The sequence below is a fragment of the Corythoichthys intestinalis genome, chromosome 8 (genome assembly GCF_030265065.1).
Source record: "Corythoichthys intestinalis isolate RoL2023-P3 chromosome 8, ASM3026506v1, whole genome shotgun sequence".
Taxonomy (NCBI): domain Eukaryota; kingdom Metazoa; phylum Chordata; class Actinopteri; order Syngnathiformes; family Syngnathidae; genus Corythoichthys; species Corythoichthys intestinalis.
Genome location: NC_080402.1, coordinates 26171432 through 26197058, shown reverse-complemented (window position 1 = coordinate 26197058; position 25627 = coordinate 26171432). Strand labels below are relative to the sequence as shown.

Sequence of the window (25627 nt, the reverse complement as noted above, 5' to 3'; positions counted from 1 at the left end):
CAGGACCATGTTCAGTACTGTGGGGGCCTCTATATCCAGCTGACATGACGTAGGACCATTCTGTGCAAAGAGCCAATTTTTTTGTAGTGTCACAATTTATGCCTTTGTAAAAAATAATTTTAAAAAATTAAATTTTTGTTGCTAAGCTTCTATAATGTCATGAATCACTAAGATTTTAAAACAGTTTTCTAAATTGTCAAACATCAAAATTGCAAAACGTAGCATATTTTATTCATCAGTTCATATTAGCATAGCAGGATATGGGTAAACGCTCTGCTATCTTTTGTGGTTACGGTCTTTAGAAAATACCAGTTAGGAAAAGTACTGATGACAATAAATGTTCAATAATATATACATTGACATGTTATTTAATCTTGTAAAACTTCATTTTGCTATTCACATTTCCAACTTTTAAGGCTTTCAACAGTTTAATTATGGCTGGCCTTGATGGTTTTCAAGTGATGATAGTTGGGCAAAATCTTCATTAGAAAATCGAGCTGCAGTGTTTGAGGCTAGAAGACAAAAGAAACATGTTTATGCAATGTATTTTTTTAAACAAATTTGCCAACATTTTCAACCATTTTAAATGCCACATCTATCCATCCACTCACAAACCAATGTAACCATGTACCTGTGGCCTCTCAGTTTGCACCCGCCTCATACATCCAGAGCCATAGATGACTGTGTTCTCAGGTATGACCTCACAGGTGTTCACCTGGCAGAAAGCCCCAATGATGCAGCCGCTGGTTAGGATGACATTCCTACCTACATCAGCTAGACAACACAATAGAAGACTGTGAATAAATATTACATTTCCAATCAGTGAATGTAAAACTCACCTTTTGATTCTATAACATTGTTGTCTCCAATTTTAAGGGCTTGTGACACTGGATAATCAGTTAAGAAAAACGTTTTTAGGATCGGTCAAAATCATTTGAGAGGTAAATAACTTGCAAATACTAGAAAAGAAAAGGATACAACAGCCAACTTCAAATACATTATTAATGCCAATGGTCATCGTCTTTGGTTCCACTTCAGTATCTGGTGTGATATTTTCAGGGTAACTATTAAGATAGAACCAAACATATAACATGCTTCAAAGGGTAGTCAAGCATGAGCTGTTAAATTTAAGTCTAGGGTCCACCATAATTCTCTTGTAGATATTAGCAGCTCACCTGTAAAGACAAACCAAACATGAGATTGTTGTCCCTACCTGGGGGACGTCACTACCAAATGTATAGGACTCTACTGTACTACTGTAAGGTTGCAGGGAATGACTTCGAACAAGGCCTTAGCAATTTTGACGTCATTAGAAAATACATCTGGTGTTACCTGTTAATAATGACGGCTTGTTCCTCGATCAAATTCCCTTCTCCAATCACAATGGGGCCAGCTTCTGCAATTATTCGCGCTTTTGGATGGACCACTGTCCTTGGGCCTGATTGTAGACAAGAAGATGAGAAGTGGCTGAGCCAGAAACCCATAATTTAGATACAGAATGAAGGGCACGCTGCTAGTTATAACATTGCAGCCAACAGTAGAGTGACGTTGCTTGAAATTTGTTAAAAACGTAATATCTTACCAATAGTAACATCTCCTTTAATCTCACTTTCAACACACACCACTGCTCCTGCTGCTATCTTGACGCTGGAAAAAAAATAAACATTTTGCAGGGGCGTTAGCAATACGGGGGAACTTCCGATCACTGCTAACAGGCTACATCGTTAGCCGGCTAAATACGTTCAAATCGCTTCAACAAGAGAACAATGTCCTTCCGTCAGTCACGAGCACTAAAAGTAGAACCAGCGGTCAGTAAGGAAAATTGTTCACTTTACCTCTTTTGGGAGTTTTGTTTATTCGCCATTTCGATGGATAAAATGAGAAGGGAGTTGCCGTTGTTGACACTTGATTGTACAGCACTCGATAATCGACTGGACAACCTTACAATATTGAAGTGGCTTGCATTTATTCTTCGTCTCCCTCCCATCTGCTCGAAAAAGAGGAGGGGAAACCCCCCCCCCCCCCCCCCCCCCCCAGACATGAAATCTTTATACATGAAACAATATTTACTCATATCTCATCTATAACTTCCACGAGTATTGTTTAGCAGTAATAAAAACTCCCAGGTTGTTTTTGAGTAAGATGATGATAATTTGTACATTACAATGTCTGAATGCAATTATTTGCGTGCAATATTATCCACGAGACAACATTTTAGTGTTTGAATGTTGATCCAACTCAGTCGCGGTAGTAGAATGCATTTTGCTTTAATCAGTGCCAGTTGTTTGGCATTATCAATGTACTTTGACCCTCCTCGCTTCCTCTAATACATAAAACAGGCACAAATCGGAAGTGAAATCTGACTGCTATGCCTAAAAGGAACATAAACAAAAAATTTAGGAGAGCGGCGGCATCTTCAGTCGCCGTGTCTGAAAAGGCACGCGGGATAGAAATGGCACAATGGAAAAAAATGAACATGTTTTATACGTCAGTGATTGTCTCATTAATTACCATTTGTGTGGCACCGCTGAATGCTGAACTGTCTTTCTGTAAGTATTATCGGTAAAAGTAGACTTTTGTTATGATTTTGAGGTTAGCCCGTGAGCTAATAGCTAAATCACAGCACTTTTCCTCATGGTTTGAATATCCAAATTCATGACTCGAGAGAACGTTTTTTTTTCACTCACAATAACTACAAAATAGTTCAAAAATGAAATTCATACGATAAACACTATGTGATCGATATTACAAATTAAAGCATGTTTTAAACTTCCATAAAAACAGCAGCGTCCATCTGGCAAATGCAGTCGCAGAAACCTTAAAAAATACAGGAAGGCTTTTAAAACTCTCATTTGGCGGTATACGTGGGATTAAATGAGCATGTGACTTTGCAGCCGTCACTAAACCAGCCCACTAACTCACATGCTTCTCACTTGAAGACATTAATTTTACCGTGTCATCTACCCGATGCTTTGCATGAAATCCCACATATGTTCTATTAGAAATAATTAATTATGCTGACAGGAAGTCAAGTCTGTGAGGTAAGTTACTGTTTGTTTGTAGCTTTGTTCCTAAAAAGGTTTATGACATCTGAATTGTCTTTCTGATATTTGAGCAACTCACACGGCAATTGATTATGCACAACATCACGTGATAAATTCACTAGTGCGCATTTGACGTTAGTGAGCTAATATTCTTAGTGGTGGAAACAAATGTTGTGGGAGCAGTCAGTTACAAAGGAAAAGGGTGGAACTTTCGATGCATACTCTCTCATGCTTATGTTTTTCTTTTTCCAGCTGGTTTATTTAATGATAAACAACATTCAAAGTTAAAGATGGATGAAGCTCTTTTGACAGTCATCAATGAACTGGAAACCGAAGTGGAAGTGTATTGGCTCTCCCAGCGGTGCTATCAGGTAAATGCACATCCGGATTAAAACAACTATTGTAATATCTAAATAATTAACTAACTCCTGCCTTTTGGGTGTATCAGTGTCTTTATCAACAGCTCGGGGTTGTCCCTGCTGTGACAAGTCCAGGTCAGCCAAGCTCAAAGGAGTTCACTGTTGGCACTCAACATGAAATTACACTCCAAGCAAACAGCACCCCTGTTATTATGGAGATTTGCACGTAAGTTGCAGAAAGTATTTTGTGTGCGTAAACTTATGTATTTTGTGTGGTAGGAAACTGAATTAAAACAGTAGTGCCCGTATTTTCCGCACTATAAGGCGCACCTAAAAGCCTTAAATTTTCTCAAAAGCCGAAAGTGCACCTTATAATCCAATGCGCCTTATGTATGAATCAATATTGAGCCGCAACAGGTCTCACATCAACTCGGAGCACAGCTCCATCTGACGTAACCCCAGCCTCTACTGTAGCTTGTGTTTTATGTGCTTTATAATACGGTGCACCTTATATATGGAAAAAAAACGTTTTAAAATCGGCCATTCATTGAAGGTGTGCTTTATAGTGCGGAAAATACGGTATATGGAACTAGAAAATGCATTGGAAATAAACGGGGACATTTCTGTCAAAGTTTCGTGGGACCGCACGTTTTTTTTTTTTTTTTAATAACAATGCAACTTCCTTATGCTTTGATCTCCTGATTTTTTTAAAAAAAATTTCATTAATGTGATTCTGCTAAGAAATGCAGTATGGGACGAGTTACATTTTGAAATGTCATTTTTTTTGCCATTTGAAGTGAACTGTTTTTTTGGTTGTTGTTGAAAAACATTTTTGCTGCAACTATAAATTTTAGGGACAAAATTGAGAGGGACTTTTTGGAACTTTTCAAAGTTGGAATGATGAGAAGAGGTCAAAGCGTATGGGCCATGCGGCGTGCCGAAAAAGTGGACAGGATTTTCTTTGCAAAGCATCCCCTCAACAAAATGAATATGCAGTGTATCACAAAAGTGAGTACACCCCTCACATTTCTGCAGATATTTAAGTATATCTTTTCATGGGACAACACTGACAAAATGACACTTTGACACAATGAAAAGTAGTCCGTTTGCAGCTTATATAATAGAGTTAATTTATTTTCCCCTCAAAATAACTCAAAATATAGCCATTAATGTCTAAACCCCTGGCAACAAAAGTGAGTAAACCCCTATGAAAAAACATACATCCCTAAATGTCCAAATTGAGTACTGCTTGTCATTTTCCCTCCAAAATGTCATGTGACTCGTTACAGGAGTGCTGTCAGCTTTGCTGCAGAGATTGAAGAGGTGGGGGGTCAGTCTGTTAGTGCTCAGACCATACGCCGCACTCTACATCAAATTGGTGTGCATGGCTATCACCCCAGGAGGAAGCCTCTTCTTAAGACGGTACACAAGAAAGCCCACGAACAGTTTGCTGTTTGTGTCAACAAATCACATGGATTACTGGAACCATGTCCTATGGTCTGATGAGTTAGGCTTTCTTGTGTACCATCTTCAGAAGAGGCTTCCTCCTGGGGTGACAGCCATGCACACCAGTTTGATGTAGAGTGCGGCGTATGGTCTGAGCACTAACAGGCTGACACCCCACCTCTTTAATCTCTGCAGCAAAGCTGACAGCACTCCTGTAACGAGTCACATGACATTTTGGAGGGAAAATGACAAGCAGTACTCAATTTGGACATTTAGGGATGTACATAGTTTCTATGCGGTGTACTCACTTTTGTTGCCAGGGGTTTAGATATTAATGGCTATATTTTGAGTTATTTTGAGGGGAAAATAAATTAACTCTATTATATAAGCTGCAAACGGACTACTTTTCATTGTGTCAAAGTGTCATTTTGTCAGTGTTGTCCCATGAAAAGATATACTTAAATAACTGCAGAAATGCGAGGGGTGTAGTCACTTTTGTGATACACTGTATATTGCAAGTAAAGATGTTTAAGTTTAACCCAAATGCGTATCCAGATCAAAGTTGTTTTCCTTGAAAGTAGTAAAAAATAGAGATTGACCGATATGGGAAGCTGCCAAAAAAACAGCTGCCGGACAAACACTGATGGGCAAGTCCTTGTCCTGGAAATACCCGTCCAATTGCTCCTGTGATGTGACACAATTAGCCATCCATTTTGCTGTGTGTTATTAAGCATTGCCCATATTACTTAAAAGACAAATATAAATAGACATAGAAAAAAAGATGTATTTTGTGACAGGTTTGTAACTTGTAAGCCTAACTCGATGGCTGTATTCTGTAGCAGCAAAATAGGTGACGTTATTATGAATGAGGAATTTGCAATTTTGGCGGATAACCACTGTAGGAATGTCAATGCTCAGTCACTATAGTGGGGGAGGGCCAAATTATGCCAGGCCCCATGTCGCCCCTTTTTAGGCCCGTCCAAAAAATCTGAACCGCTGAAGAGGTGAAAGAATTTACCACTACAGTATATCACGTTAAATTATCAATAAATTGTTTAGTCTTTGTGCATATATTCATCACATTTCTTTAAATGTTTTAATGTATTTAGAAACAAATCCGTAAAATGACTTTTCAGGGTCTCCACCACCAATAATTTGAGATCTCTCAGAATTGTGTTGTGTGTGACAATTGCATTCTCTTTCTAGAGTTTCATTCCACTTTGGGGAGCAAGGAAACTACTCTCTGTGGCTTAAAAATATAAGTACCTCCGTGGCCAACTGCTCTATTGTGACTGATGTAGACCCAGTAAATAGTTACACACGTAAGTCAATCACACAAATAAACTGATAAAGCCTTTTTTTTTTGTTGTTGTTGTTGTTGATTTAGTGTAAATGTTTTCTCAATCCCTACACAGCCATTCTGGTAGCATTCCTAGTTTTTGCTGGACTGGGATTATTGTATGCTCTGGGAAGAGCAATATTTGCGTAAGTGTTGTTATAAACTGCAGTATAAATGATGGCCTAATTCAAATGGTTTTGATAGTGAGCAGGTCCTCATAACTGAATTATTATCTCTTCTTAAGACTCGATTGGGTTAGGGGTGTCCTCTTCAGAATTGGTGGATCCATGGAGACTGAGAGGCTGATCAACTCTGTGAGTATTTATCCAAGGGCATTTAGCTATTACTTTCCTATCAGAAGTATATTCGGGAATAGCATATTAAAATGTATGCAGAAACAATTTAATATTTTTTGTAAGGTATGTTTAGTATATATTTTATGTATAATATGCAGTATCAGATATGATGCATCAGTTGGCTCATTTCATCAGAAAAGATCAAAAAGCTCAATTAAAAATTGTTGCTTTTGCAAGTGGGGGGGCGGGGGGGGGCATGAAAGTTCTGCTTATGTGTATTCTACTCTATCCACTATCTGAAGTAGCATGTTTTCAGTGGTTTTATAAGACAAATGTCTCTCACAAGGAACTGGGATCCCCTGGCAGGACAGTGATGCCAGTGACTGACAACATACTTCCGCCCCCACCCAGTCCCAGCAAGAGGTTACGATCCCTAGACACATTCAGAGGGTAAAAACTGTTCGACTTTGTGTCAGTCAACTACTTTGCTTATAGGCTTGATTGATTTTGGAATTGTTTCAGTTCTTGGCAAGAAAACGTAAAACATAATCTGTGTTGCATGTGATTTGTATATTTTGGTAATAGTGAACGAAATGTTTATTGTAACTAATTCAGGTCGTGCTTTCATGTTATTTATTTGACAGGATCTGCTTAATTATTATGGTATTTGTGAATTACGGAGGAGGACGATATTGGTTCTTCAGACATGAGAGCTGGAACGGTAAAGATTTGTTGTATTGCCGTAACCACAACTTAAAATTGGGTCCTTAAGTATTTCTCTGCATGTGTATAAAAGGTACTCTTTGCTCCTTGTATCATTCTAGGCCTAACTGTTGCTGATTTGGTGTTTCCATGGTAAAATCCTAATTTCAACCAACATTTGCATTTTTAATTCATTTTATTTTGTATTTTTTATTTTCATAACTTCTGCAGCTTGATTATTCTTTTTTCAGGTTTGTTTTCATAATGGGAACATCCATTGCACTTTCAATCAATTCCATGCTTCGCTCAGGCTCAAGCCGCACTTCACTTCTGAAAAAAGTGGTATGGAGGGCCCTGCAACTTTTCATCATTGGAGTCATCATAATCAATCCCAACTACTGCCAGGGTTTTTGTGAGTTTGACCCTGAGTGTTTTTCCCATTCACCTGTGTTAGGCTCTTACATAATTCAATTCACATTACAGTGTCATGGGACAGCCTGCGGATCCCTGGTGTGCTACAGCGCCTGGCCTGGTCATACCTTGTCGTGGCCTGCCTGGATCTTTTGGTGGCGAGGGGTCATCTTGACATCCTACCATTGGTGAGATACACTTTTTATATACATTCAACTGCAGGGGTACCCAAACCGGTCCTCAGGGGCCGCTGTGGGTCCTGATTTTTGTTCCGACTGATCGAGCACAGACTGTTTAACCAATGAGGTTTCTGCTAAAACAAGCAGCACCTGACTATAATGAACTGACTACAGATGTAAGACACCAGATTGGTGCAAAGGTGTGGTCCTGTTTTGTTGGAAAGAAATCCAGCACCCACTAAGGCCCGATTTGTACCAGTTTGGGGACCCCTGCACTAGAGGCTCAAGCAGACGTAAATTACATGTATTTACATTATGATTTAAGTAGGGTATTTCTACCATATATTTTGGGAAATATAACTCTCTTTTTCCCAGGATGCATGGTGGTCCTCTTGCATTGATGTATTGCTCTACTGGCCTGCTTGGATTTTTGTGCTCCTCCTAGAAATCATTTGGCTCTGTCTCACTTTCCTACTTCCTGTACCAGGCTGCCCAACGTAAGTCAACGGCGGTGTGTGTATATGTAGCACGTATCCTATATGTAGCAAAAAATGGTTGTTCTATTTCATCCTTGCTGACTGGATTCCATTCCACTCGTCATTGTAGTTAGTTACTGTGTGTGTACTTGAAGTTAGTATCAAGGGTACATTTATATTCACAAAACCTTGGCTTCACTAATAAAAATGTTCTGGCAAAACTTAAGACCTGAACACAAAGAAAAATCAGCAGGCAATCTGAAGGGAGTCTGTGCATATATCTGACACATTTGTGTAAATAATGGGCACATATTTTGGAAGTCAAGTTTTTGTTTGGTGATCAGTTATATTCGTGTTTAGTTTTTTTGTTTTTTTTTCTCCCAAGTATCTTTTATGGGATTGTGAATGTGATTGAACTAAATTCTCTATTCTGGAACAGAGGCTATCTTGGTCCAGGTGGGATTGGGGACATGGGCTTGTATGCAAATTGTACTGGTGGAGCAGCTGGTCTTGTTGACCGCTGGCTGCTTGGAGAGAACCACATCTACCAGACACCTTCGGCCAGGGTGAGTGACAGACAAACACAACTCACTGATTAAAATGGACACTTACCATAAAAATGACAATGTTTTAATCACAGACTGTGTAGACTGAAATTATATTTCTTTTGAAGGTCATTTATGCCACTCAAATGCCATATGATCCGGAGGGTGTTCTTGGCAGCATCAACTCCATTGTTATGGCTTTTCTTGGGTTACAGGTACATTATCTCTTTATCTGTTCAAGCCAAAGTTTTGTCTTATCAACAGCATAGACCAAAAAAGACCCTGGTACCCTTCTGATGAGGCAAGAAAAATACCCCACATAGAGTCATCGACAAGTATGGAACTTGCCAAAATACATCTTGTATGACCAAAACGCCTTTTTAACGTGCCACAAAACTTGAGACCCAAATGAGACAAAGGCAAAGCATTTTGGAAAGTCACATTAGTGACATTTTAAGGCAACTTTTTCTGCTCATTGCCAAAAAGCTGAAGGTAAGGAATCCTTCAACAAGACAATAACCCATAACACACTTGATGCTCAAAGCACAAATAGTTTAAGAACAAACATTGGCTCTCTCTTGCGCAGTTTGCTTCCTTGACAGAAGGGAACTAGCAGGTACTGATGTGTGTAACTCATTAGAGATTTGAAAAAAAACCAAACAAAAAAACAATGCAATAGGTTTTAACCATTGTCTTCAACTTTTTTAGGCGGGAAAGATAATCTTACACTACAGAGACCTTCATTCAAGTATTATATCAAGGTTCCTAATTTGGGGTCTCTTTTTGGTGAGCATTTATATTTGATTGTATTTTGTAGAATCACTGTGACCCTCATTAGCTACACCTGCACAGTCAAATGAGACTTAATGATTAATGAAAGTCAAAAGTAAAAACCGGCAGCAAAAACCCCTGATCAGAACATCCCTCCCTAATCTTAATATTTATTATTTTTATGAAAGTCAGATTCTTGGACTGTACCGGTTTCTGTGTATAAACGGTGCTTTTTTAAAGATTCTTTATGGTTTGGGTGTTTAAATCGTGTTTTTTTTAATGACTGTAAATGATTACTCTAATTACAGGTCATTGGGTCTTGTATAACAGTTATATTTTGTATAACACACAGGGTGTCATATCAGCTGTTCTCACAAAGTGTTCCACAGACCAGGGATTCATTCCTGTCAATAAGAACCTATGGTAATAGTGTTTACCATACATTTATGTTTTCAGCTCATTCAAGCTGTGCGCTAAAATACTTACAGTACAATTTTTCCCTCCAGGTCGCTGTCCTATGTTACAACACTTGGCTGCTTTGCCTATGTGCTGCTTGCTGTAGTCTACTACATCATAGATGTCAAAAAGTGGTGGTCCGGAGCACCATTCTTTTATCCAGGTGAGGACTGCACTACCAAGACAATAGATTCCAATTTGGCATAGCCTGTGGAGTGTGCACACCTGCCTTTACAAAGCTGGTGTCCATTTCAGGAAATTAAAAAAAAACAACATACTATAACACTTTAATAACTACCATATCCCTGTCTTTAACGTGTGTGCGCGTGTGTGTTATTTCTTAAATTAGGCATGAACTCCATCCTTGTCTATGTAGGCCATGAGGTATTTGAAGACTACTTCCCCTTCCACTGGCGCATGGTCAATACTCAATCCCATGCTGAGCACCTTACTCAGAACCTTGTGGCTGTTTCTTGTTGGGTCTTCATCTCCTACATCTTGTACCGGAAAAAAATCTTCTGGAAAATCTAAGGTGGCATAACTTTGCATGCACAGCCTTGTTTGGATGTATCATCTAAAATGCTCGGGAAATGGAAGGCAGGGGACTTTTTACAACGTTGGTGGTATATTTCAAAATATATATGTAACAGCTGTATTTTCATTATCTTGTTTAATGTTTTGATTTGTTTGGTTTTTTTTTTGCATACATCCATACTGTAAAAAAGAACTGTTGGACTTTTCACAGATTTCCATCAGCTGACCTCTTCTAGATATCTTGTGACTCAGGAAGAACTGGGACCAAAATAGACTTATGTATTTGGAATTTGATGACGGCCCGGTTCATCTTTGTTTCCTTTCACACTAAGAGTAATTTTTAATTCCTCATTTTTCACAGTCTCTAAGTATGAAAGTAATCACATGTAGCTGTCTTGCCTTGTTGTAGCCCATTTGTACTTTGACAGCCTTCTAGCTGTTACCCAGCAGCAAGCTTTTAATATTTGTTTCATTTGAAAGATAAACTATTTGACAGTATAGTGAAAAGCATCAAAAGCTACTACAGATTTCTCACAGCCAGTAAATCATACGCTTTGTCAAACGAAGTAATTTGGGTATTAAAGCTCAATGTTTGTTGCCATAGAAGTTCATCCCCTTCATTTTTACCTTGACTGACCTTTTGCTAAATGTATTTTCTACTTAAAACTGAGTCAATGCTGGCCATTCCTATAGTAATGATTAGTTATACAGAACTCCTGTTGCTGTGTCATGGATATTTTCTAACTTTTATACTTTATATTTCAGCTAATGCAATGACATTCAAAATGTATTACGCAATACAGAATATTGCTGAGGTTGAGGTGGATTTCATAACGGGTTGAATGTTTACAATGTGCTACAGAAGAATTGTATAATAAAGATGCGGAGGAGTGACAACACTTTGTAATTTTTTTAAATTTTTTTATGTGGAATACATTTTGATAATGAAGTTGTTCAGCTTTAAAGGTACTGTAGGTAAATGGCATTTCTACATTAATTTTTAATTCTTTGTACCAATTTTGGATGCCAGGATCTGTGATTCGTCACTTCAAAGTTCAGAGATCAAGAGTTCACTACCAGTTTCTGGTTGCATGTTCTCAGTGTGTTTTTGTGGGTTCCTTTCAGGTGGTCCATTTTCTTCCCATATCTCCCAAAACATACATAGTAGATTAACTATAAAAAATTGGCCGTAGGTATGAATGTGACTGTGAATGGTTTATTCTCTGTGTGCTCTGTGATTGGCTGGCAACCATGGCCAGGTGTACTCAGTTGTTGTAGGTTCCAGCTCCCTGTGACCCCCATCAGGATAGATGGTACGGAAAATGGATGAATACATGGTATATATTTGATCTAATATATACAATATCTCCTGTCATGTCACATTGCAAAACACATCAGTTTTGTTGGAGCATGTCTACTGTATTGTGTCTGTATAATAATAAAAGTTCAAATATAAAGGGTCTGAATCGGGGGAAAAATGAAGGATGCAATCGGGTAACAAGAAAAAAGATTTGTCATCATTACTTTAAGAAATAAAGATTGGGCTGTATAATTGCAAAAAAAAAAAAAAAAAAAATCTCCAAGTGGAGTCGCAAAAACCATCAAGTGCTACACTGAAACTGGCACTTAGGACCAACCCAGGAAAGGAAGACTAAAGTCATCTCTCCTTCTGAAGATAGGTAAATTACTTATGAATGAACTGATAAGTTCATCCAAGTCACCAGCCTCGACATTGATAGAAGATAACAGCAGCTCAGATTTGAGACCAGATGAATGCCATTCATAGCTCTAGCAGCAGAACCATCTCTAGAACAACTTTGAAGAGGAGACTGCATGAATTGAGCCTTCATGGTCAAGTTACTGTGAGGAAACCACGGCTAAGGAAAGGGAACAAGCAGAAGAAAATTGTTTGGGCCAAGAAACACAAGGAATGGACTTCAGATCGGTGGAAATCTGTGCTTTGGTCTGATCCTGATGTTTGGTTTCAACCACCTTGTCAGGTTCCCATTTTGAAGGATGCTGTTTTGCTTGTTACGCTGTTAGGGATTTATTCAAAATTGAAGGCACACTGAAGCAGTATGGTTACCACAGCATCTTGCAGAGACATGCCATCCCATCCGGATTACCCTGCTATTATTGGTCTGATATTTCTACTCATGGGAGGTGTGGAAGATACTGCACCCACCACCCCCTACTCCCAGAAAGAGAGGAATCTCTTAATTTTTTTTCTTTGCAGTTGATGCTTCGTCCTAGCAGCTAAATGTAGAGGAACTGTTTAGATTACTAGTTCCAGGGTCCCTAGGTCAATTGGTGTCCTAGCTGAAAGTGTAATTTGGAGAGTATATTATTTATTTTAATCAAATATGAAGTAGTGCATATATTAAGATCAAACTAGCCTGCCTCTCACAAACAACACTTCCCACTGTCAAAAAAATAGACCCATAATCAAAAACATACAAAGTCAATAATTAAAGCCAATTAACAACAATGAAAAATGTAAATAACTTTGGCTCGCAAATTGGTGTCGTTCATTAGGTACACATTTAAAAAAAAAAAAAAAAAAAATTTTTTAAAAGGCTGATCATATGAGGTAATGCAAGCAACTACATTTGAAATCTATGTGACCTGACAGTTGAAAAGTGCATGCCAACATCCACATTTACATAACTGTACAACCATTATTCATAGGGTTTTGTAAACCTAAAGTAAAGCAATGGCTATACCTTTTGGCTTATTTACCGTGTTTTCCCTTTTTGTTATTTGATGATACAGACTCAAGTGCAATATTTTAGTTTTCACTGCATTGCACTCAGACTTCATTTATAACACCACTTTATAACACCATAACATTGAATTTGTGTACCGTTTTTCTATTGTTGTCATTAAAAATATGTATTATTTTACTGTCCTCCAGTGTCAGAACACGTTACCATACTTGCTTCATTGCTCCACAGAGCGTGGGAATCTAAACTGTAACGTCCTTGAAAGGGGGTTGGGGGGACAGATGTGTGAGTACTTGTTAGTCTCGCGATAACAGCGAGCACTCTCAATGGATGTCTATGTTGAGAATTTTTCTGTTCACGCGCGACTTTACAACTTTCCCACGCCTGTTGTTTTGGGCGACTCATCGCAGTTCCTGCCAACTTCTCTTTCTCACCCTTTTTTGCCCTCCTGTCTCCCCTGAATTTGGACTCAACTCATTTTTCTGCCTCCAGTCTGGACTTTTTGGCCCTGGTGTTATGGTGATAGTCAGCTCGGTGTGGGCTGCCCTTAGGAGGGGTCTCGCGGTTATTCGGGGAGGGAGGGGGGCGTTATTTGGAAAATGGCGCCTGTTGTTACCGGGTAAGTGTTTATATTATAGCGTAAATTGTTGCTTTTTAAGAAAAGCAAAATTGGTTTACTATAACTTGATTCTCCCAGACATGAGCAGGACTGTGAGGCAAAGAGGGTTTCAAACAAAGTTCTGGTGGCAGTCTAGTTGCTTTTGGACCTGCCACATTTGGACGCACGGTGTCAAAACTGTCATCAAGTTTTTCTCTGAATGCCAGCGTACTTTTCTTTTACTTCAAGACACGAACGATAGATTGTGCCTGCATGGATATTTACTGAGGTTCCATCCATCCATCCATCCATCCATTCTCTTTACAGCTTATCCTCCGCCAGGTACCTTCGCGTAAAATACAGTAACTGGTTTCCTATTTACAGTAGACTAATGAAAACACAACGTTTACAGTTTAATCCGTATTTTATGTAAATTAAAGCTTAGCCTTTTACTTTGACAAGCGTTTGCGTGATTCCCTGAACGTATTTTTAACAGAATATTAATTATAGTACTAATATTAATTGTCACTACATGCATTGTAAGTCCATTCATAGACTTCGCAATGTATATTATGAAGTCTATGGTTTATTAACTCGTTGGTTGACGGCAATAGACGCCCAGTCCATTTAAACAAGGAAGGTTGGCAGCGAATTAACCAATGCCTACTATATAGTACAAACTTATTTCAATTCACAGCAGGAGAATAACGATGGTAGATGTCCAACTCATCAGAACCAGATGTTTTGGACATCTATCATTGTCAGTGGCACTGAAAGAGTTTTAAAAAAAAAAATCTTCTTTGGTCCTGATATTCTTTTTTTGTTTTGTAGGAAGTTTGGCGATCTGTGTCAACCTCAACGTTTAACAAGGTAAACATGAATCACGTTAAGATCACGTTAAGATTGTTATTGGTCTTTCATTAGCCATTGGTGTAGAATTAAACTGCATAATACTGAGAGCTGTTTATAGTTTTTTCCACTTGTTACATAGGGTTGGGCATCGAGCATCGATGGGAACCGGTTGTATCACGCCGATGCTCCCGGAATCGTTTGAATTTTTAAATTTCGATTCCATGTTTCGATGCTCTGACCGCCGAGCGGAAAAATTGCTCAAGGTCAAAGACTTATATTTATATACAAGTTAAAATTAGCCTTGTGAGAAGTTTATATAATTTTAAAAAATCATCGAGAAGTTAAGACTTTAATATAAACCATGCAATTTTTTTTACCCAGCCTTTTTTTTACCCTGCCTCTTAAAAGAATTAGAATCGAGAATCGTTCGGAACCATAATCGAAACATAGAATCGTAATTGGAACCGGAATCGTTCAATTTCAAACGATGCCCAACCCTATTGTTACATAACGAGTAGGGTTGGGCATCGAGCTTCGATGGGAAGTGGTTCTAACACTCCGATGCCCCCAGAATCGTTCGAATTTTTAAATTTCGATTCCTTGTTTCGATGCCCTGACCGCCGAGCGGAAAAAAATTGCTCGAGTTTGAAGACTGATATTTATATAGAAGTTATAATTAGCCCTGTGAGAAGTTCATTTAATTTAAAAAATGTCGAGAAGTTAAGACTTAAATATAACCTATGCAATTTTTTGGACCCTGCATTTTTTTTTTTTACCTTGCCTTTTTGGACTCTGCCTCTTAAAAGAATCGGAATCGGGAATTGTTCGGAATTGGAATCGAAACGTGGAATCGGAACCGGAATCGTTCAATTTCAAATGATGCCCAACCCTAATAACGAGTGAGTTTAATGTGTTAATATATGGTCCTGTTTCAGGGAGGCAATGAGGACCTATTTGAAGGAAAAAGATGATCAAACGGTCCTCATTCTGCATGCGAAAGTGGCACAAAAGTCTTATGGCAATGAGAAAAGGTGTGCTCTTTTTATATTGGTTTGAAAGACAATGTTATTTTTGGAGTACTATTTGGAGAAATATTTGAGTAACAATATCTGATGCTCACAGTTTGATAAAGTCAACATACTAATCTCACATATGTTATAATTATTGAGATAACATAGGAAAGCTCCAATTATTGTAGGACAGTTGATCATATAGTAGGATCTAAATACATATACAGTACGTATGTATCTATATACACATATATACATGTGTACATTTCCATGCACTACTGTTCCGTGAACACAGCCGCGTTCACGAAAGCGATTGACTCTCCACAAACTTGTAAGGAAACTCCATTATTTGCCCATTTTTTTATGTTTTTACAAACAAACAAGTGTTTCAAAGTATACAAACATAATTTGAACATTTTTATGATTCGTTAAAATGAAGTGGTGGGCTGTTCATTTCTTGTTTGCTGATATTTTCGTTCAACAAGACTGCTCGTCAGATTGTATAAAAATGTACAGTCATATAGGACTATGATATACACTAACCTGCATCGTTGTTTTTCATTCTGGCAAATTTGGGGACATCGTAAGTGATGCCCACACGCCAAATTTTGGTGGCCACCTCACCAAGACTACTTCATAGCTCCATTGAGCAAATATCCCGCCATGTGGCTTTGAACTATGAGAAAACCAATTGGCTGCAAAGCTTAGCCATCACTGCTCCATATAATCTTCACTTTTCTTTGGAAAGACAGACAGCATATTGCTACTTGTGCCTCATAGTCTCCCAGCATCCAATGCGGTGCTGCGGATTTAAATAAGGATGAAAGTTCATGTCCTGTGCTACTTATTTCTTCAGTTACTGTTCCAGTTGTTTCAGTAATTGCTCGTTATGCTATTTACTTTGTTGTTATGTTATATTTTTAGTTTCGTTTAGAAACTGAGTTTAAATGAATGATGTTTAGCCATTATTTGTTAGTGTTTGCGTTGTGAACTGGTGGCTTGTTATTCTGTTTACATATTATAAGTGTGAGTTGTTCCTCCCTGCCTCTTGAGCTCTATGAAATAGCTAGTGGCTACTCATGGTAAAGATGCTGGAACAGTAATTAATTCATAACTGTAGAACAGGGCCATCAGACAATTCATGGAAGCTTTATCTCACGTATCACAGATGGGTAACTGATTCAAATCAGTTTATCGTTACACCTCAAATAACTTTGTTTGCATTCTGCAATTTTTTTTTGTAAGCATACCGACATGCGTATAGGGGGACAACGATGGCAAATACAGTACAGGTGAAGCAAAACACCTTTTTTTGCTGGCCCATTCCTTTTCGTTAGACTTCAGATAGATACAGTATACTGTACCTTCAAATCAGTTTATCGTTACACCTCAAATAACTTTGTTTGCATTCTGCAATTTTTTTTTGTAAGCATACCGACATGCGTATAGGGGGACAACGATGGCAAATACAGTACAGGTGAAGCAAAACACCTTTTTTTGCTGGCCCATTCCTTTTCGTTAGACTTCAGATAGATACAGTATACTGTACCTTCAAAAAGCTATATTGATGCATTAGAACACTTTGCCTCCAAGTGCGTACTTGCTTAAGTATACAGCTGACACAAAATGTATTTTTAAGCATGGCTCGTTATTTTATATCGATGCAACATGACAATACCAAGACCAAACTATGATGATGCTGATGCACTTTTAATACCCGGCCTTGTGAATAATGTAAAAATGTAGCTTTAACACATTTATTTATTTATTTGAATAATGCTATTTAGGTTTTTCTGCCCTCCGCCATGCATTTATCTGTTGGGCAGCGGTTGGAAGAAGAAACTGGAGAAGATGCAGAAGGAGGGCTGCACAGAGCAGGAGGCCCAACCCTGTGCCTTTATTGGGATTGGCAACAGTGAAGTGGAGATGCAACAACTGAACTTGGAGGGGAAGGTTAGAGTTTTGAACACTTCTGTTGCTCAGAAGGTGCTGCAAAATTAATATACTGTATAGGGATGTACCTGATCTGATCACGTGATCGGAAATGGAAATCGGAAACGGGTGAAAAAGATCACGCTTTTAATTAAAAAAAAAAAAAAATATATATATATATATATATATATATATTGTATTTTTAAGGGCGAAAAAGTAACAAAATAATTCAGAAATACAATGGCATTGCCAAAAGAAACAAAACTATATATGTTTTATACTCCCAACACTCCCGGAAAAATTGGAAGAGGAAGTACAATAAACAGTACAGTACTGGCACGTTTTAAACTTTTGTTCAAATAAAAATTTTTAAAAAATAATTCTGTATCGGATTGGGACTCGGTATCGGCAGATTCTCAAAATCAGGTGACCTGAGCTCGAGTGCAAAAATATGCGATCGGGACATCCCTTATACTGTACTATGTATTATTTGGAGGTACAGTATATTGATTTAACCTGTGAAACACATTTGAAATACAGCATATGAAATATAATGAAATTATATTTTGTCCAAATATAGACATTCAGTCTGAATAAACACCTCGTTCTCGCTACACTGTATTAAAGAAAACCTGCTATTTGAGAGAATAGGATTTTTTTAGATCAGTTGTTTTTGCCAGATATCTTTTTAAAAAAGGGTTTTAATTAACAACTATTATGTTAATTAGTTCCCAGTAAAAATTCATAATCCTCAGCTGTATTTATATATTTCTACACATACTTTTTCATGCTTGTAGTAAAGCTGAAGCTGTATTTAACAATAACATCTCTTTAAACAAATATTGCCCTCAGTTCTTGCATTTTTCTGACATTTATATGTCAATGAAAACAACACTAGCAAAATGAAATGATTAAAACCAAAAATAATAATATATATATATATATATATATATATATATATATATATATATATATATATATATATATATATATATATATATATGCTTGCTGGCAGGCAAGGCATACATGGAATGACATAACCAGGTAGCAGGCATAATATACAGGAACATATTTGCCGAGTACGGACTGGACACCCCAGAGTCAAGGTGGACGACACCCCCAAAGGTGATCGAGAACAACCGAGCCAAGATCCTGTGGGACTTCCAGATCCAGACAGGCAAACTGGTGATGGCCAACCAGCCTGACATAGTGGTGGTGGATAAACATCAGAAGACAGCAGTAGTGACAGATGTAGCAATCCCGAGCAATAGCAACATCAGGAAAAAAGAACACGAAAAGCTGGAGAAATATCAAGGGTTGAAGGAAGACTTGGAGAAAAAAATATGGGGAGTGAAGGCAACAGTGGTGCCAGTAGTGATCGGGACACTAGGGGCAGTAACCCCCAAACTGGGTGCATAGCTCCAACAGATACCAGGAACAACGTCCGACACCTCCGTTCAGAAGAGCGCAACCCTAGGGACAGCTAAGATCCTGCGCAGAACCCTCAAGCTCCCAGGCCTCTGGTAGAGGACCCGAGAGCTTGAAAGGAGAGACCATACCGCCCGGGTGGGCGAGACAACAATTTTTTTTTTTTTTTTTTTTTTTTTTTTTTACAAACATGATGCTATGCAGTTCTACATTACTGCAAACTACAACCACTATAATAACACTTATAACAATTTATATGTTTGGTCTTTTTGTTTTCCTAATGAGTGTTCTTTTAAGGGGAATAGAACCTAAACAAACTTTCTAAATCAGAATTTCTCTACTGTGGGAAGAAGAATAGCATGTTTCACTTCTCCTAAAACAATTTCTGTGCTTATGTTTCCTTAAATAGAACTTTTGCGCTGCTAAGACCTTATACATCAGTGACACAGATAAAAGGAAACACTTCATGTTGTCTGTAAAGATGCTGTATGGCAATAGCGCCGATATTGGCCTCTTCCTCAGCAAGAGAATCAAAGTAATCTCCAAGCCTTCCAAGAAGAAGCAGTCCTTGAAAAATGCAGACTGTGAGTATCAAAACATACACTGTGTTTTGGAATTAATTCGATAGAGTGCCTATTGTTATCTTTTCCACTCCATCTTATAGTATGTATTGCATCGGGAACAAAGGTAGCCTTATTTAACCGCCTACGATCACAAACAGTCAGCACCAGGTATCTTCATGTGGAGGGTGGAAACTTTCATGCTAGTTCTCTCCAGTGGGGGGCCTTCTACATCCACCTCTGTGAGTCCTAAATTATATACCTTTATGTGTGAAGTGGATTGCTTTTTTTTTTTTTTTTATGCATTATTTTATGATGTCACACATCTTAACGATGCTTTCACTCTTTTTGGTCAGTGGACGATGACGAATCTGAAGGGGAGGAGTTTGCTGTGCGAGATGGTTACATTCATTATGGCCAGACGGTGAAACTGGTGTGCTCCGTCACTGGCATGGCACTCCCCAGACTGGTATGCAGTTGACTTAACATATCTGTGCGCTAGAGCATTTTGTCATCTGGCCAATTAACTTTCAGGAACTCAAAATGAAAGACGAGTCATCTTGGAATGTGTCTTGCTCGTCATTTCTGTTCAGAAGAACAATCTCCATTCTAGTAGAGTAAAGTGTCTATAATGTCTTGGCATGAGGATTTATTGCCTGGCACCGCCAGACTATTCTCCCTGTATTTTTCAAACAATGTAAGAAGAGTCTGGGACTCATCTCCTTATTGGCGTCTTGAGCCAGAATGAAATCATTCGTGCGATCAGATTCGTTTATTTGCGTGACGTGTTCTTAACGAGCAACGTCACTCTTGAGCGTTGGAAGTCGTCTCCACAACAACACAGATGGCGAACGGGAGAGCTCAGAATATGTTCCAATCCGCGGTAAATTCAGTTTTAAATGACCAATAACACATCAAATCGCTTAAACCAACAGTCTGTCTCGCGCTAGCCATGTTGAAAAAACTTCTTCGTTCCGCACTCCTTGTATGTTTATTCCCTCGCGCTAGAGTTTCTTGTCGTTTTATCAACGGCATGTCCGCCCGTCACTGGTCATTTGGTCCAATCTGCTGTGTGTTTGCTGTGACTTGCTTCGCCCTGGGAATTTGATCTGCCGAACGGTCGCCAGACTCTATAGCTGGAACAGGGGTGAGTCTGGTGTACCAGGCAAGAGGACTTAGACACTAAGGAGTCATACACAATTTATAACTGATTAATTCAGTCTCCTGGTAATTTTGTCCAGACGTATTATCAGCATTGCTCATTCCAGTGAGGATTGCGATGCTAATTTACGAGAGCTTTAGTGTTTTTAAATGTGTTGATTTTCCATGCTTCCTTGATTGGTTCGGCCCACTTAACAAGCACATTCTTTTTCTCCCCTTAATTGCATAGGTCATCCGCAAAGTTGACAAGCAGGCAGCATTGTGGGATGCAGACGATCCGGTGTCGCAGCTTCACAAGTGTGCTTTCTATCTGAAAGACACAGAACGGATGTACCTCTGCCTCTCACAGGATAGAATAATTCAGTACCAGGTAGGCTGCAAAAGCTATTCACCAGAAATTGGTCAGAGATGAAAAATCAAATATACATTTATGCGCAACCAACCTCCACATTAGGCAAAACAAGTGAAGAAGCACTTCTGTTCAGCATAGCTAAATTGTAGTAACCTATAGCAGTAGAAAGGCAGATAGGCGTCCTGCCCTAAATAGCAAAAAAAACAAAAAAGAAAAAAAAAAAAATTAGAACGGTGATAGACGGTGAAGCACCAAGACAGGGCTTTTGGCACCATCTTGTGTCCTTTTAGAGTATGTTGACCACAAAAACATCCAAAAATAATAGTTTGAAGACAAAGAGTTTAGGTGTTGATTTGCAAGTAATTAATTGTGAAAAGTCAGAGAACACTATTTCATATTGTTAAATGTATACTTCTCAGCTAATACTGACAATTCACTGTACGTTTGGGTGTTTAGGGTTTGCTATATTTTATTTGCCAACAGTAGGTGTTGTTTGTTGTGCTCGTGTGTTTAGGCTGCACCATGTGTCAAAGAAGCAAACAAAGAAGTCATTAACGATGGCGCTTGCTGGACCATAATCAGCACCGATAAGGCTGAGTATACATTCTATGAGGGTATGGGCCCCGTCAACTCTCCAGTCACCCCTGTACCCGTAGTAGAAAGCCTGCAGGTACACGTTCATACACTTACAGTGGGGCAAATAAGTATTTAGTCAACCACTAATTGTGCAAGTTCTCCCACTTGAAAATATTAGAGAGGCCTGTAATTGTCAACATGGGTAAACCTCAACCATGAGAGACAGAATGTGGAAAAAAAAAATTAAAAAATCATTGTTTGATTTTTTCAGAATTTATTTGCAAATCATGTTGTAAAATAAGTATTTGGTCAATACCAAAAGTTCATCTCGAATACTTTGTTATGTACCCTTTGTTGGCAATAACGGAGGCCAAACGTTTTCTGTAACTCTTCACAAGCTTTTCACACACTGTAGCTGGTATTTTGGCCCAGTCCTCCATGCATTTCTCCTCTAGAGCAGTGATGCTTTGGGGCTGTCGTTGGGCAACACAGACGTTCAACTCCCTCCACAGATTTTCTATGGGGTTGAAATCTGGAGACTGGCTAGGCCTCTCCAGGACCTTGAAATGCTTCTTATGAAGCCACTCTTTTGTTGCCCTGGCTGTGTATTTGGGATCATTGTCATGCTGAAAGACCCAGCCACGTCTCATCTTCAATGTCCTTGCTGATGGAAGGAGATTTTCACTCAAAATCTCTCGATACATGGCCCCATTCATTCTTTCCTTTACACAGATCAGTCGTCCTGGTCCCTTTGCAGAAAAACAGCCCCAAAGCATGATGTTTCCACCCCATGCTTCACAGTGGGTATGGTGTTCTTCGGATGCAATTCAGTATTCTTTCTCCTCCAAACACGAGAACCTGTGTTTCTACCGAAAAGTTCTATTTTTTTTTTTTAACTGACCATAACACATTCTCCCAGTCCTCTTCTGGATCATCCAAATGCTCTCTAGCGAACCGCAGACGGGCCTGGACGTGTACTTTCTTCAGCAGAGGGACATGTCTGGCAGTGCAGGATTTGAGTCCCTGGCGGCGCATTGTGTTACTGATAATAGCCTTTGTTACTCTGGTCCCAGCTCTCTGTAGGTCATTCACTAGGTCCCCCCGTGTGGTTCTGGGATTTTTGCTCACCGTTCTTGTTATCATTTTGACGCAACGGGGTGAGATCTTGCATGGAGCCCCAGATCGAGGGAGATTATCAGTGGTCTTGTATGTCTTCTATTTTCTAATAATTGCTCCCACAGTTGGTTTCTTTACACTAAGCGTTTTACCTATTGCAGATTCAGTCTTCCCAGCCTGGTGCAGGTCTACAATTTTGTCTCTGGTGTCCTTCGACAGCTCTTTGGTCTTGGCCATAGTGGAGTTTGGAGTGTGACTGACTGAGATTGTGGACAGGTGTATTTTATACCGATAATGAGTTATAACAGGTGCCATTAATACAGGTAACGATTGGAGCCACGTTAGACCTCGTTAGAAGACGTTAAACCTCTTTGACAGCCAGAAATCTTGCTTTTTTGTAGGTGGCAAAATACTTATTTTCCACTCTAATTTGGAAATAAATTCTTTAAATATCAAACAGTGTGATTTTCTGTTTTTTCCCCCACATTCTGTCTCTCATGGTTGTGGTTTACCCATGCTGACAATTACAGGTCTATCTAATCTTTTCAAGTAGGAGAACTTGCACAATTGGTGATTGACTAAATACTTATTTACCCCACTGTAAGTTTTATCTGGCAGTGTGAATGTGCTTTTTATTGACTTTTAATATTCTTTTTTTTTTACCCTCACTGTGTTAATTCAGTTAAATGGTGGAGGGGATGTGGCCATGTTAGAGCTCACTGGACATAACTTCACTCCCAACCTTCGAGTGTGGTTTGGAGATGTGGAGGCTGATACCATGTACAGGTATGTGCATTCAGATTACTGGTACGCATTTGTGCTACTCACAAATAAAGTCAGTGCCATTTTGGGTAAAAATTCAGGACAAAATCTGTACTGTAACCTTTAGAGATTAATTTGACCGTCTCTGAAATTGTGAATTCCCATGTTCCGCTGTGTAAATATTATGTCACATATAACGTATTAACAACAGAAATAGTTAAAGACAGATTCATAGGCTGGAAGGGTCACAAAAAAGCTATAGAATATGTCGCCTTCCAGACCTCTTTACATCACTTTAGTTTTCAATTTCTTTAGATCTTGGCATTTAGCTGCACCTTTTCATATCTTGATCAAATCGTGCACATTTTGTGTTTACTTGGGTCTCCTTTGTCACATTTATACTCTTCTTAAAGATCTTAAACATTAAATTTGGATAACTGCAAAACAATAAGAATTCGAGAAGGGGGCAAATACTTTTTCACAGCAATATACTGTATGTGTTCATGGACCCGAATACACACCGTTGTTTTTCATTCGTGTTCTTTCAAGATGCGGCGAGAGCATCCTATGTGTGGTTCCTGACATTTCGGCTTTCAGAGAGGGCTGGCGCTGGGTCAGGCAGCCGGTGCAAGTCCCTGTCACGCTGGTTCGTAATGACGGAATCATCTATGCCACTTCCCTCACTTTCACCTACACTTCGGAACCAGGGCCCCGCCCCCACTGCAGTGTTGCGGAGGCCATACTGAGGACACACAGCACCTCCTCCTCATCATCCTCAGCATCCCAGACTTGTTCATCTTCAACTTCTTCCTCACTGAGCGCATTCACAAATGTCCAGGGGGTTTACAGCAGTCATGACTCAGGCATGTCAGTGTTGTCATAGTGACACTCATGGCGAGCATGTTATTTTTAAACTCGTACAATGTATACTCATTGTGCGTTTCGGTGGAGGACCTTTGAGAACACTTGCCTGAAGAGAAGTGTGAATGGTGAATGGGTGTTCACTTGTACAGTGCTTTTCTACCTTCAAGATACTCACAGTGTTATGCACTGTCCCATTCACCTACTGGTGCCGCGTCGTTAGCAACGGGAGCTTCCACATCGTCACAAGGGCAAATTCCAACTGACAACCTCTTTGTTGCATCATGACTCCTTTACCAACTGAGCTGCGCTGTCCCATGAGGTGGCTGCAGAATGATTGAACTCCATCCAGTGAGCTATTGTGGATATATTACAAGTCCTATGGATGTTGAACTAACTCTAATGACATTTACCCTACAGCAGTAGGTCATCTTTGATTTGTTGTGGGCAAGGAACTTATGCTGTCCTTTTTCATTCTTTCTTTTGGTGATACAGTAGACATTTGTCTTTACAGTAAAAGCTCCTCGGTTTTGGAGTTTACGTTCCAGTCCCACCACAATACGTGAAAATGCATGAAACATAAATACCCTATTTTAATATAGAATTTTTTAAAATAATGTTTACGGTACGTAATTTTTAAAAGGGTGTTTTTTTTTTAATTAAGTAAAGCTGTTTTTTTTTTTTTTTTTATAGCCGGTAATTAACAAAATTATTACAAAAGTCTTCACAAATACAGTTGACATTGAAATATCTAATACAGTATTGTGAATTTTTTTATGAATAAATATTAATTGTAAAATAGTAATAATTATAACATCAATGATTAATGTAAATAATTAAAATTCTTCTTATTATTATTATTAATTAAACTTCAGAAGGGAGCATCAATGGAAGGGATCCTATTTCAGTATGATCAAGCTGTGATGCATGCCAACCCTAACAATACAGTTTAAACTTGTGTTTTCCAAACTTTATTTAGAATTAATTCAAATAAAATGTATAAATAAATGGGGGTAGGGGGCACAAAACCAGGACTGCAAAAATTAAACCGGCACAGAGCTGGGGCTTACTGTATTATGCACCCTAAGCCTACGTATTAGTTTAAAGCTTTTGCTGGGGTACAGTTTAAAATCGCTTT

At 38.8% G+C, this 25627-nt stretch overlaps 3 protein-coding genes across 5 annotated transcripts; 2 read left to right on the top strand and 1 right to left on the bottom strand.

The window, feature by feature from the left end:
* Window positions 1-254: 254 nt before the first annotated feature.
* dctn6 (dynactin subunit 6) lies at window positions 255-2704 on the bottom strand. The gene is made up of 8 exons (XM_057843688.1): window positions 2512-2704; window positions 1836-1987; window positions 1583-1647; window positions 1333-1438; window positions 979-1064; window positions 840-887; window positions 632-774; window positions 255-512 (listed from the first exon to the last, which is right to left on the bottom strand). The coding sequence occupies exons 1-8, from the start codon at window positions 2512-2514 to the stop codon at window positions 429-431; spliced, it is 687 nt and encodes a 228-aa protein (XP_057699671.1). The 5' UTR covers window positions 2515-2704; the 3' UTR covers window positions 255-428.
* hgsnat (heparan-alpha-glucosaminide N-acetyltransferase) lies at window positions 2279-12428 on the top strand. 2 transcript variants are annotated; one of them, XM_057843684.1, is made up of 18 exons: window positions 2279-2549; window positions 3297-3415; window positions 3493-3629; window positions 6056-6171; window positions 6265-6334; window positions 6433-6502; window positions 6831-6934; window positions 7129-7205; window positions 7309-7339; window positions 7438-7598; window positions 7670-7785; window positions 8152-8273; window positions 8692-8818; window positions 8926-9012; window positions 9506-9583; window positions 9921-9991; window positions 10075-10187; window positions 10374-12428. In XM_057843684.1, the coding sequence occupies exons 1-18, from the start codon at window positions 2369-2371 to the stop codon at window positions 10553-10555; spliced, it is 1962 nt and encodes a 653-aa protein (XP_057699667.1). In that variant the 5' UTR covers window positions 2279-2368; the 3' UTR covers window positions 10556-12428. The 2 variants fall into 2 exon arrangements, with proteins under 2 accessions (XP_057699667.1, XP_057699668.1); XM_057843685.1 differs by lacking the exon at window positions 2279-2549 and adding an exon at window positions 2864-3041.
* A 1242-nt stretch (window positions 12429-13670) lies between these two features.
* Window positions 13671-25627, top strand: LOC130920746 (recombining binding protein suppressor of hairless-like). 2 transcript variants are annotated; one of them, XM_057844157.1, is made up of 11 exons: window positions 13671-13900; window positions 14711-14749; window positions 15667-15762; window positions 17529-17694; window positions 19511-19685; window positions 19766-19903; window positions 20018-20130; window positions 21052-21192; window positions 21689-21844; window positions 23549-23652; window positions 24178-25627. In XM_057844157.1, exons 1-11 carry the CDS (start codon window positions 13881-13883, stop codon window positions 24509-24511), a joined length of 1482 nt encoding a protein of 493 aa, XP_057700140.1. In that variant the 5' UTR covers window positions 13671-13880; the 3' UTR covers window positions 24512-25627. The 2 variants fall into 2 exon arrangements, with proteins under 2 accessions (XP_057700140.1, XP_057700139.1); XM_057844156.1 differs by having other exon boundaries at window positions 13671-14749; window positions 24178-25626.